The 13,929-nt window shown below is 41.4% G+C and overlaps 1 protein-coding gene across 1 annotated transcript in view; it reads right to left on the bottom strand.

Annotated features, from left to right (window-relative positions):
• Positions 1-3,110: 3,110 nt before the first annotated feature.
• Dpp4 (dipeptidyl peptidase 4) overlaps positions 3,111-13,929 on the bottom strand; it is a 78,595-nt gene continuing 67,776 nt past the window's right edge. Inside the window, exons 25-27 of the mRNA XM_057754952.1 lie at positions 6,144-6,216; positions 5,804-5,877; positions 3,111-4,279 (exon numbers count right to left, since the gene is read on the bottom strand). Of these exons, the coding sequence (XP_057610935.1) occupies positions 4,178-4,279; positions 5,804-5,877; positions 6,144-6,216 (249 nt within the window). The 3' untranslated portion in view covers positions 3,111-4,177. The remainder of the gene's footprint in view (positions 4,280-5,803; positions 5,878-6,143; positions 6,217-13,929) is intronic.

Here is a 13,929-nt window from a genome sequence, read left to right as displayed (position 1 = left end):
GCAGTGCATATTGGATACGACATAGATCTAACACATGAGAACATGGAAGTTTAAGACCAGAATCTATGCAATGTATGCAGCCACAAAGGTAGGAAAAACAGCAAAATACTGCAGCTAGGAAGAAAAAAACTGGAAAGAAGATACTAGGCACTACTTGTATGTAAATCTCAGCCAAACAGCAGTTCTGACGTAGGAAGTTTTTACTCTTTTAGGGCTCAAGTGGAGTTGAATTCAGAGAGGCTGAATAATGTCCCTAAAATGCTACGTTTGTCACAACTGCTGATCATCTTACCCTGCATGTCTGATTTCAGCTGAAGGGCACTATATCTCAAGTATGAGGTGAGAAAGGGTTTTGCTCATCCCTATAGGGTGTTTTCTTAGAACCAGAATCAGATTGAGTTCCATTTCTTCTCGATATACTATAGTTTCTTCATCACTTTCTCTGTGATAACATTGGAACCAAAACTCATCAATGAAATACATTTTGTTGCTCACAAATCACGAAATGATGATTTTGTATGGAAGTAACTTACAGAGGCCCATCCCTCCACATGTCTTGCATCTGAGGATTCAAACAATCCCTGATCAAAATATTTCTACAAGTATGTCTGCATCAACATGTATTTTCTTTTCCTCTTACCGTTTCTTTCACTATGATACATAGCATTTTCTTACATTGTCCTGGATATTATAGGAGTCTGGAGGTAATTTGAAGTATTAAGGAAGACAAGCTTTCATTTCCTTATAGTATATGCCACTTTCCAAGATCATTGAATTTGGGGTACCTCTATCCAAAGGGGCATCTAGAACCCATCCCCTTTAGACACAGAGAGATGGGGATAAGGATTTTCATTGTTGAACAGTCACAGTGTTGAATATTGAATAATCCCACTGTCATAATGGATGCTTTTTAAGGAATTTGATAATCTTGGAGAATTGATTCAGAAAGACCATGTAGAATAAGGACTTCTGCTTAAGTTATTGACAGTTGTAGCCTTTACCAATGGTTCTCCACCTAGGGTCATGACCCCTTTGGGGGTTGAATGACCCTTTCACAAGGGTAACCTAAGACCATCAGAAAACACAGATATTTGCATTATGGTTCACAATAGTAGCAAATTAAAGTTATGAAGCAGGAACAAATATAATTTTATAGTTTGGAGTCACCAAAACATGAAGAACGGTATAAAAGGGCCGCAGCATTAAGGAGGCTGAAAACCACTACTCTGTATGCATTGAAAGATACCCTTCTCAATAGCCATAAAAATATTTTCTTCCCAGTAACTCAAATTCTTGGACTTAAATGTTAATATTGTCAGAGAAATATGACATTCAGAGAGATGATCAAATGCTACTGAGCTTCACAGTGGTCTTGGTAATACCAGGCTCTGAGATTTTTATGGGGTAGCCCATGATGCTATGCTTTATAAGCCCCATTTGTGTTTCACTCTCAGCCATCTGTATCCCCAAAAACATCCTGAATCTATGCTTCAGGTCACTCAGGACGTATGTGAAAATACTGCTGAAATAATGTCATAAAGTTGGCACAGCAGAATTATTTTAGGAAAAAAATGCTTGTGTTTTGGTATGTTTTTTCACTTAGAATTTATTGAATCTTAAATATTGTACAAATCTAGTAGTCTTATAAGTCAGTATTCTCACCCCAACTTAGAGCAAAAGCAGTAGGTGCCAAGAAGTGGGGCTGCTAATACTCGGATCAAGAAACACAGTGCCCAGAGTGACACAGACGGGGCCATCCTGGGTCATGAACTGCTGCTCAGTTCCTTTAGCACATGTGCCCCTGGGCGCTGGAGCGCTCTGAGCACAGTTTGTGAAGGAAAGCTTCCAGAGGCTGCATGTGCCCATAAGAGACTTGTCTGTATATTGTAGAGACATTGCTAGTTCTTGTGTGTCTCAAACTTACCCTTAAGTTTATCTATTATTTATGTATTAGCTTCTTTATCTAATTTGCAACTCTTATTGAACAGTAAAATTCTTCCTATGAGCGTCAAATAAAAACTGAATTTATTCACATTATCACCATTTGAAACCCTCATTGCCTGAAAAATGTGTGCTGTGATATTTTTATAACCTCAGGCTCCAGAAACAACACATTTAGAAATGAACAAAAAATTCATGGTTTGGGCATTATATAAACATTACACAATCATGAGAAATATTAATACAAACCTGGATTATTATATAATGTGGTTTAGATTAATGAACTCACAAAGGATAGTTTTATTTAATTTGCTTTTATGTTTTCATATTGTCAGGAACATGTGTTACCTCTGTTCCTTGCTAGGACCTTGCAGATTGGTCCTGCTACACATGTGACTGAGCTATATTCAAACAAAGATAATGGCCAGGAACCTACAGGGCTAAGCATCAGTGGTGCTTTCAGGTGAAGAGTGGGACTTGAGAGTTAAATAAGATGAAACGAGCCAGTGCTGTGCCCTGGAGACAGTATCAAAGCTGATTTCACTCTCTCTGTGCATTGTTCTCATGAGCCTCTACTCTCATTTTGAAGTGATAGATGGTTTCCATTTCTGCCAGGTTTCGAGTTTATGCTGCAGGCTTACCTGTCTGTGATAATTTTGCTTAGCAAATGGTCTGCATTTAAATGTGAGCCCATTTTTAAAATGTAGCTTGTTACAAATAATTGAAACAAAACATCATATTTTCTAGGTTATTCAAACATTGTTAAGTCAAATTCAGTTTCTGAAATCTATGCTTTCTTTCTGTTATGTCCCCCTCAAAAAAAAAAAAAAAGAAAAAAAAAAAAGACCCAAGACAAAACAAACACAAAGCCCTGGAAGGACACAGCTTCGGAGCTACCAAATGACTTTGTTGATGTATTTGTTCTCATGTGTGAATCCCACATGCTTTCCTGGATTAAATTAAATTATGTCTTCCATAGTATATGAATGACCACATCATTATCATTATTAACTGATTTCTTAAAAGCTAAGTATTAAGTATGAGAATTGAAATTTCATGGGTATTAGATAAACCCTTATGAATTATTTAACTTTAAACATTTTATGTATCTAAGTGTTTTTTTTTTTTAAAAAAAAAAAAAAGCTGAATTCCTTCCATGTTTACAAGACAGCCTTGGATTTCTAACAAGTTAAACAAGAACCTTTGAACAAATGTGTCCATATGTCAATGCCGTTTAAGTTTGATTCACGATGTAACCCATTACCTCTGAAAAACAGAAGCATATTTACTAAATGACCAGGCAGAATTCTAGTGTGGAGAATAGAAATAATAGCACACACCATTCTCGTTCATTTTCCATTAAAAAGCCAATGAAGTTAAAATATTTTAATTAACATGCTCAAAGAAATGAAGAAAAACTGATGCAAGCATTCCTTCATGTTAGAATTTGTGACACAAATATTTTCAACTTTTAACAGGGCAAGTTGATATGTTCCAAGCTGCCTCTTTTCACTAGGAACCGTCGGTGATTTTTCAAAGCACATTTACAATGCTTTCCCATCACCCTTGCTGTGTTTTTGTAGCACCTATAGCCGTAACTGGCACCTGGGGGCCTTGCATTGCTGGCAGTTTCCCTTGCATTTCTTTGGAGTCTATTCAACTGCTGTGGTTTTACTGAGAAGTCAGCGCTTTGCATATATGATTTCCTGAGACTGTTTGAAAAGTCTTTCTCAGAAACCTGTGCCAGTCTGGCAGTGAACAGCACTTCTTGAGGCGAGCTGACAGTAGCCTGGGTGGGTGGGTATGCTTGGACCTGCATTTCTAGCCATACTCTGTAATCTCCTCACCCTGCCCTAATGGCATCATTGCCCACATCTTGTCAGCCCCTTAAATAAGGGAACAAGATTTGGACCAGTCTAGTATGGGAAAAAAAAAATGAAATTCTTCTCAGGAAATCTATGCAGAGCTCTTGTAAAAATAATTTATATTTGTTGTTTCAGCAGCTGATGTGGAAATAATTTGAAATGATAAACAAAACAAAGTGAAAAATCCAAATGGCTGTAAGGTATAATCTGTTGTAAAGACAGACATCCTTGCTTAGGACTGCAGGTATGAAACTGGGAAGCAGCCTGGAATTTCTCAGTGCGAACATTATTGAGATCGTCATCTTGACAGTGCAGCTTTGAGATAATGAGAACAAACGTGTTTTTAAATAAGCTGCAGGAGCTTTGCCGGGCTACTGTAAGGAGAAGCACTGTTGGAGGAAATGGCTCATGTGGGTGTAGATGTGCTGGTGAGCTGCGCTGCTGGCGATGCCGTGGTCTTCGTCTGTGTACCACTGCAGAGAGAAACAGGTCACAAGTAGGATGGCGGCTGGATTTTAAAAGGAAAAACTCAAGGGAACTCCCGCATGGTGTTAAATGGGGACAGTTTATAAACTGAAGTGTGGTCGAAGAGGGTGTCTAGTTCTTCCCCAGAGCTTTTCAAGACCTGAGAAGTCTCTGGTCCTCTTTTTCAGGTACTGAGAAAATCCATTATGCATTTGGATTGACTGCATAGGAGTTTAAACACAGGTATATTCTAATTAAAATACCTAAATCAACTTTCAAATGCGACTCGAAGGTCACTTAAAACCACAACATAAATGGGAAGGTTTATACCAGCAGGCATACTATTTTAATGGGTGCTAGCAATAATTAAATTTCTCTACACTTGAGTATGTATTAAAATAAATAGTTTTTAAAGTAATTTTTCCAATATAAGCATCTAAATGGCTAGAAAAATCTATTTAAATGTTAAGGTTTTATATATATAGCATAAGTGAAGTCAAAAGTCAAATGTATTATTTACCAACAGTTAAATTTTATACTGGAAATTAAAAGCTCTGTCTGTGTGACATTTATGTAGAAAGAATCTCCAATCTGAGGCAAACACATAAAAACGCATACCTTACTAAATGCCTGGGAAGGCACTGCCAGCCTAATGCATGTTACTGAGACATAAGTTAAATTTTAAAATCATGCCTCAAGTATTATCTGATTTTGCTTTGAATAGTGGAAAAAAAATAAACTTCAACCACTGAGAATCTGACCCAAAAGGTATAGCAGGTTTTCTCAGGACAAGATTAAAAAAAAAAAAAACTAGACAGTGGGCACTACTGAAACTGAGCACACAGCAAATTATGTGTTAGGAGTGGTAGGCAGGGTTTTCTAGTCAGAACAGTTAAGAAAGCTGTGTTTTAAACTATAGTATTATTAGTGCAAGACATGTTGTGTGTGCATATATATATATATTTGGTCTGAAAATTATAATATAGAAGACTAAACACCCCAAACATCCTCTGTAGAGGCAAAACCAGCCCCAGTCATCTCGGACTTTATAAACAAGCCTAACTGCTTATTGCCTGCAGTTGTTCAACAAAAGCTTGTATAGCAATCGCAAGAACTGAAGCCTGGTGATTATTAATATCCCACTGTTGTTAGGATGGCTAGTAATCATAATAACAGAATGGATCTTACATTTCAGCTATTATCATGCTGGTTTCACTTTAGAATTACTCTGCCACACATTTATGGAATAAGTGATTACTTTCAAATCACAACAGGGAGAGGCTGAACCATCACATGAATGGAAGAATGGTGTTTTGACACTCCCAGAGTATGTAATACTGTGTTTCTCAACCTCAAACTGTCTAATATTTACTCTGCGTATGACTCAAGGAGATCACATCTCCAACTTCACGCTGGAATGATCAAGCCCTCTTCAGTCCCATCTTCTGTGATGCCCTTGGGAAAAAGTCACCCCCAAGAGGAAACTAGACCCAGCAGATACTTTGTTCCCCCTGAACAAAGTCTTATTATACCATTGCTTGGAAATCCACACCAGCATCCACCAGGGCTTTGGAGATCTGAGCTGACTGCTGAAAGTGAACATTATCTGCGGGAAAGAAGGGGGAAAGCAGCCATAAACAAGCAGCTAATAGCCTCTGGAGCATTCAGATACTGAGGGGGAAAGCACAAGAAGGAAGCGCCTGAAGTCCTAAGACTCAGCATCCCATTTAGCCCAAGACAAGTGAGTTGTGGAAAGCAACACTGTTTTATTGAAGTAAATGTAACAGTCTTGCCCCTCATGCTTTTGTTTTGTCAGTAGTGAAATTGCAAACCTGTCTGTGATACTAAAAAGTCTAATTAACTGAAACTCACCATCTGCTGTTCCATGAATAAGGAGGTACTGAACTTGTTTAAAATTTTCAGCTCTGCTCATGACTGTTGAATTCTGAAATTGGGAAAAAGAATGTCATTATTCAAAAAAGGATCTGCCATAACTGATTTTTCACTTCAGTTTACAAAATAAAATGTTTTCAGCTGGGGCCCCCTTTGATACAAAATATAGCAAACCGATATTCAAGCAAATGCTGTCTCCATGCATGGCAGAATGCACAGCATGCCCTGTGCCTGGGAGACGGGACTGGAAAGGAAGAATGTCACATCTTCCCTGCACATGTAGCAAGAGGGCACCTGTCCTCTAGGCTGCATGCAAAACCCCTTGAGTCCCAGATTGGCTGTGTCCTAGGCATTAGCAGAGGGCAGAGTCTCATATTAGCAATGTATGTTCCATGGGTTTCTGCTGTAGTTCAGCCAAAAAGTGTATTACCATAGCAACCATGTGTCACATGGTGCCATACATGCTACATTTCAAAGAGCCTGTACATAGCATTTGCAACTAAACATACTCCGCAATATGTCATGTGAACTTTGGTCCACATTGCTAGGTTCTAAATGAAAAGCAAACATTACCTCTCTGGAAACAGATGTTTAAAACCTAAGCAAGTGTAACATATGGGGGGGGGGGGGAAGAGGTGATCAAGGCTAGTCTCAGAAAATCAGTGGGTGTTTGATACTTCCTCATTTTTAATATTAGGAAAAAAATGGTGCTGTTAAATGTTATTCCCAAGCCATCCAGGGTGGCAGGATGAAGGGTTAAAAGATGTATTTTGTGGTTTGAGTCAACTAGGGACTTCCACATTAAAGGTCAGAGGTCTTGGATGAGGAAAGAAAAACAACTTGACAAGCATAAGTCAGATGATTTAAATTTAGGTCTGATTGCAATGTTGAGATGAAGGGAAAATGCCAGAGACTGGGAAGAGTGGGTCTGTTTTGCCTGTCTGGAATGGGGTACACAGAGAAGAGGCGGTGGTGGCATCTCCACAGACTCAAAAGTAGGCAACTCGTTCTTCCAGAGTCAAGGTCTCTATTTCAGTGACATGTCTAGCAACAGAACTAGAGCACACTTCATACTGTCGTCAGAAGTGCTAGTGGCCTGGCCAGAAAGGCCCGGGGCTGCATGCTAAAGTCTTTGGTTTCAACACTGCTGAGCTTTGCAGCTGGAGACACACTTGCTGCACTCTGAGTCCTGAAGTCTGCAAAATGGGAAGAAGAATCATTGCCGTAGGAGCCATGAAACATGGTAGAAGCATTGTTTCAAGTAAATTGTTGATGCTGACTGAAAATTCTGTGACTCAGTATTTCTGGAGAGTGACATACTGTCTAAAAATTCAGTGCAGTTTCCCAAATTGTTTCCATCGACTACAGTTCCTAGGATCATCCTGGACTGGGTAAGCTCAGAGTAAATGCCCCATCCTGTGTATGCAGGTTCCCACTCAACCTGAGCACACGAAATCTCTGAATCAAATAAACATTGCAATTCATCAGAAGTTGTTCTTTTTAGTTTTAGATAAACTTCCATCTGATGGAATGTCCCACATACATCTATCCATTTTGAATCCATCCATCCAGCATGCGTGCAGGCCTGCCTCTGGCCATCACAACACTACCCCTTCCTTATATTCGTGCATCTATTCATTTTTATCGAGTCAAACATCATTCATTTGCATCCAACTAAATAATAAGGTCTATGAGAAAAATGACTCGCCTATATTGTTTTTTTATCCTTGCATCTAATCTATAGCTAAATGCTTATCAACTAAATGAGCAAATAAAATATTCAGCACTGGCATTATCTGATAAAATTGACATTACTTTTCCAGAGTTAAGTACAAATGTAGTAAACAGAACACAAAATATTCTCATTCTGTACTTGGTTTAATCATCATCATGCTCTCTTCCAGCTGCTATACCATGGCAGTAGTAATCCTAGCTGTCATTGTGTGATCAAAGTCTCACACCTGTGTGAAATAGGTCTGTGCCAACCCTGAGCTATATATGAACAGACGGATTCACAAAGTAAGTAACTTGGTACCACAGTCCATCCCTAAGAAGTGTCCAAACTGGAGCAAGCCTAGGGGAAACTCCTTTACTTTCTGTTTCTCTGTCCTGTCTTCTAAAATTGCAAAGGACTTCTGATTGTCCTCCAGCAAAGGAACAATGTGAAATAAAAAGTTAAAATCGTGGAACTTGAAGTACCTAACAGTGGGTACTCTGGCTTCTGAGCCAAAGTGGTCTGAACAACCCTGGAAGTGGTGAAGGGTGTCTTTCCCATTGGCAAGTGATTTATCACCTAAGATAGCACAGAATTCTGGCTGCAAGAGGAGACAATAAAGTCAAACCATCCTAAAATGCATTTTTACACATCTACGTAGCTGGAGATGGGCAGGTGAGAGGAGAAGACTCAGGACCCCTTCTGAGTTGCAGGGCCACGGCCCCTTAAGGAGCCTTCTCAGTGATCTCTTCTGCCAGTCACGGGCTCAGCCTGTGCTGACTTCCTGCCACCTGGTTTCTGCACAAGCTCAATTCCCCCTTTCGCTCACAGATGATCATTAAGTTTAACCCCCAGACCCGACCCAGATATACAACTGTCGCCTCATCTCACCTCCAGCAGCCCCATGGGCCTGCCTCTCTTGGCAGCAGGAACAGCAAAAGCTGCTCCAACCACCTCCCTGTGCCATGAGATGGAGAAATGTCATTGAAACATAGAGTAATAGTTAGGAGGCATATAAATACACAGGACAGTTAGCAAGGAATGTGATAACTACTGGAGTTTGGACCAAAACAGTTTCTGGCTGCCTTTTTTTTTTTCTTAAATGGAGTGAATACAGGCTGAAAGAAGACAATTTTTATAAACAAGTAAAACCCTGAGCCTAAGATAAATGTTGTGATGTACACACTGTAGCTGTGATGAACTAGACATGGTGAGAAATGCAACATACTGAGAAAAAGACGAAAACTGTGATAAAAGTGTCATGATGCAAATTGTTTTACATTAACAATATTACACTACAAAGAAAGAAAGACAAATACTTTAATGCAGCAAGAGAAAAATAAAACAAAAGCTTCCCCTGCAGCTGCGAGAGAAGGGTGCCATTTCAGCGCACGTTTCCCTGCTCGTTGGGAGAAGCCTCCGAAAGGACCTTCCGATGAGAGAGATGGACAGCTGCTAGAAGCACACCCTCTTTGGGGCTTTCAGTGCAGAAAACCACCTCGCACCCTCAAATGCAAGGATGTCACTGTGCCTCTGGAGCCACTGGGGAGCGGTTGCCTACTGCACTGTGCCACCTGGCTTCTCTATTAAAGACACTTTTGCCCACAGTATGGCACACTCCAAGCTGCGGCGGAAATATGCAAAGCCAGTGAAGAAAATGCATGCATTCCTCCAATATATGATTAATGGTCGGGAAGATATTAATTATACTATTTTAACCCACCCAAATTGGATGATCCCCCGTGCCTATCCATGGAGACAGAAATAAAAAAGGAAATGGATGACTAAGTTACAAACCGAATAGTCTATCACCAATGACTAAAAAGGAAGCTGGGAGTGATAAATGGGCAAGGATGCAATGGTGGTGCAGTTGGCATTCTCCTGAGGCTAGAAACTTCCGGAGAGCCCTGCTGCCAGCAACCGTCTGGCAGAGAGAAGTGGAAAGGATTGGTCCAGTGGCAGTGCCGATTCCACAGCATCTCTGTGAGGAGCTTTTCCTTCAATCCCCAAGAAGAACCATCTGTAGCTGCTTGTTGGATCATGCTGGTTCCTCAGCCACCTTCCAACAAATAAATCTTTGTATTTTTGAAATAAAGGAAGGAGCTGATAAGAGTAGGGAAATGCTGTGAGAAACAGGAGGTGTAACAATTTCCAAGCTACCCCCCGTGCCATCTACCAACCAGAAGGACAATTTACTCCCTGAAGATAAGGATGGTGGCAGCTGCCATGGTTTCAAAGCTCACTTCACGGCAGGTGTGGGAGTCTCCTATAATCACTTTCATGACTCTGGGGGTGGGGGGCATATCTGGTTATTTAAAGAGGGAAATGAAGCTCAGAGAGGGAACGTGACCTCCTCAAGCTCAAACTTCTACAAGTAAAAGAAGGAGAATTTCAATACAGGCCATTTGAACTCCAAAGCTCCAGTCCCTCTCCAGTATGCTCTACAATCACTTGACATCCCAGTCAAGCTGCTCGGTACCGTCCACAGGTTCTGTAGAAGGTCAAGCAGTCACTGGGTCTAAAGGGTAACAATTTAGCTACTCAGTAAGCTATTGCCTTGGGCTTACTGGCTTCCTCCAAGGAGCCTCCTCCTGTAATCAACGCTGTACAAATAATAAAGGGCTCCATTTGGGAGGATCATCATTAATACCAAGCAGAGGACACAGAAAACATTTAAGAAAAACTGAATCCAATTCACTAAATAAGATGTTATACATGTGTACATCCATCAAACAACTGCACCCGTGAGTTGCCAAGCAAAGAGCTCCCATCAACCCCAGACAGGGGGCTCTACCTCAGGCCTCACAAGCAACACTGGCTGCTTTAAAGATCACACAGCAGTCAACATTTTATCAGCACTCCACAAACAAGTTAAGGTTTGGCTTAAATCTGAAGGTCTCTCTCCCTTTGGCATATTCTGGGATAATAGAACAAATGTCAAATCAGTACAAGATGGCATATTTACAAAATTGCACCCTGTTTTGCATAACCTAACGATGCAGCAGTTCTTAAGGATTGAACGTTTCAAATCTGCTAGCAGAAGACTGCCAAATCTATGACTGTTTCATACACTTGCCAAAAGCCTATCAAATTCTGAGCAAAATGCAAAATAAATCTCCTCTACAAGTTAAATCAGCCCTTCTGTGTGTTCCAGGCTGCCCTCTCCTCTTGGCAGCAGGGATCAGGACTTGGGGCCCCACTCCTCCTGCCCTTGGTCTTCTACTTCTCTGTTTATTCACAAGACAATCCCTTCCCCAGTCCCCGTCCCTGTCATATTTATTGGTCACCATTTGGTCGACTCTTTCCAGAGCTATAGTGCAAGTCAATGGATCCATCTCAGAGGTCCTAGGAAGCCTTTCTCCCTGTCATTGTTGGCCTCAAGGCCCCTCCCTCACATAATAATCTGTTGAGAACCTCTCTGGTCTTCCTTGTGTCTTCTCCCTCCCTTCTTCCCTGGCTCAGATAGTGTCCTCTTCCTTTTAGAACCCTCAGCATACATATGTTGCTTACTATTTCAGTGTCTCAGTTTCCCTGTCAATAAAATGGTGGTCATCAGAATAACTATCCTGTTTCAGAGTATTTTATGGAGACTTGAAGCTGATAATACATGTAAAGACCTTAGAACAGAGTCTAGCTATACTAGCACAACAAATGAATAACAGGTCTAACTGGTTGGGGGAGTGTAAAATTCTAGATTTCTGACTTCTCCTCTACCCCTTCCTTCAGCTTCTGACATGTAGATTCTCAGGCTCCACCAGCACAATTTAGAAGTTTCTCGTCTTTTTCATACATATTGGATACTGTATGGTGTTCAAGTTCATGTTTGGCTACCCTTCCTCTTCCCAGTGTTTTTACTTTTTTCTTATCTATAAGGAGTAAACTTTTGAACATTATCAAATGCCAGACCCTTTGAGCGAGTGAATGGAAGTCTCTTCCGAGTTAATGCCTTGCAGTTCTGACTTCAGATGGGCTTTGAGAAATTGTTCACCGCTTGGTCAGGCTTCCACACCTTGAGGTGTGTGATAACACCTCTGCTGGCTTGTTGATACTAGAGGTAGAGTAGCCTCCTTGGTTGTCTGATTTCTTAACTTTGTTGCCATTTCTATCTGTTATGAACAGAGACTGTGTAGAGAGGATCTGCCCTCCGCAGAATGACACTGTTCATTAGCTCAGACTTCTCACCTCTCTGGGTCCAGCTCCTTAGGGGTTCCTCCTTGAGGTCATTGGAGCCTTTAAAAGAGCTCCTGCCCTGTCACTTGGCCAAAGATGGGTGATAATCTTTAAACAATCTTAGGGGGTCACTGCAGGTATCACCGCATTGAGTATTGAGTCTAAGCTTCACAGGATCCCTCAATCTTTGTGGTAACTTCTAGAGAACAGGAAATAATGTCCCCACTGGGAGGGATCAGCCATGCAGGAATATGACTCCCCAAAGGGTTGACACATGAGCTTTGAGCAGGGCACACCCTGACAATTCGCCTGGCATCTCTTTCCTGAGTAGAAAAAGGGCCCAAATTCACAAGGTGTGTTCCTCTTGGAAGTTTGGGATCCTCCAACGTCTAGGTCATGTATCCCCTAAGACCGAACCATCCCATCTGGGTTGTATTGAAATTTATATTCTCTTTCAAACTCTGTAGCTCTATGCATCAAGGGCTTCTTAGCTAAGGATACGGACTTAGTTATTGCACAACTGCGCACTTTGCGCCTTCCTAATTCTGCATGTGCTAGGAGAGTCCTGACTGAACGGGAATTTCTTTCAAAATATTTTCCTGACCCATGGAAATGCACAGAGTGACAAAACCTTTCAGGAATTATTGAATTAGCTCTCATGTCTTTTCAAGAGTTAGTGCAGGAGAGAGAGAGAGAGAGAGAGAGAGAGAGAGAGAGAGAGAGAGAGAGAGAAAGAGAGAGAGAGAGAGCGAGCAAACCTGGGAAAGAAAAGTAGTAAGATGGTGGGGTCCAGAGGGGCAGCTGGGGCCTTGGAGGAAAATAGCATCTTTGAATATATTCTTGCCAGAGACAAAAGCACAGGCTCATTTAAAAAACAAAGGAGGGCAGCTTTATTCTAAAGCCTGCTGTGCACCAGAAATAGGCACGTAGATTCAGTTCTCCACTCTGCTTCAGATCCCCACACAGATTATGTCTTCCATGCTTAGAGGAAGCAATTGAGCAGGGTAGAGATGATTCCCTGGATGCATTTGCCTCACTTTCTCCTGCCCACCTTAGCTATCACCCTCCCGGATAATTCCTCTGAGTAACACATTGGGAACCTTTAGCTCCCTGGTACTGGCAGTTTTAATGTGTCCATTGCCAGCAATGAATTTCATGCCAAGAAAACCCGACTCCTGGCGTGGAAGGCTTAAACAGTCCTCGGGTGCCATCTGTACAGCGAAGTGAGAGAGTGACTTCGTGCACTCAGTGTGCGTGTGTTGCCATTGGCAGGAGGAAGTGACTTCTATTTACATGACTACCTCATGCAGGGAACACCTAAGGGGAGAAATGGAAGTGGCCACCACCGTGGGGGGTAGAGTCAGGGGAAGGGAGAATTGGTGTGGGAAAGAGGAACCTATAGAAAGACTGGAGAAAGAAGCATAAAGTGGCAGATAAAAACTGCTACCCGATAGTCCTCCATAGAGAGAGCTGGTGGAGAGAAAATGTATGATACGACGGGTGTGGATTCTAAAGAAGCAAGGCAAGTGCCGGCATCCTTTGCTGCCAGGGTTTGGACTTAACCCTGTGCCTCCGGCCCCATTGGCTCTTCAAATGGGGCATTCTAAAATGAATGCTTTGACTTCTTATTCACTATTCTTCAGAGCCAGGAGTTAGAATTCTAGGCAGTAAACCTCTGCATGTCCAGGGGCTTTCGGTGCTTTGATGGAGCCAAGAAAACCATCTTCCAGGTTGGATAATCAATAAGAAAAATTCAAGCATCCAAATGAGAAAAGTGATGGAGAAATACAGCTGTTATTGCAGTATTTCCCTTTAAAACTTTCTTTATTGAGTCAAGGTAAGTTGTAGGCTTATGTGTGAGTGTCCTTTCTAGGACAACCA

Source organism: Chionomys nivalis, chromosome 22 (genome assembly GCF_950005125.1).
Source record: "Chionomys nivalis chromosome 22, mChiNiv1.1, whole genome shotgun sequence".
Taxonomy (NCBI): domain Eukaryota; kingdom Metazoa; phylum Chordata; class Mammalia; order Rodentia; family Cricetidae; genus Chionomys; species Chionomys nivalis.
Note: the sequence above shows the minus strand (reverse complement) of the source record. Positions and strands in the feature narration are given on the sequence as shown.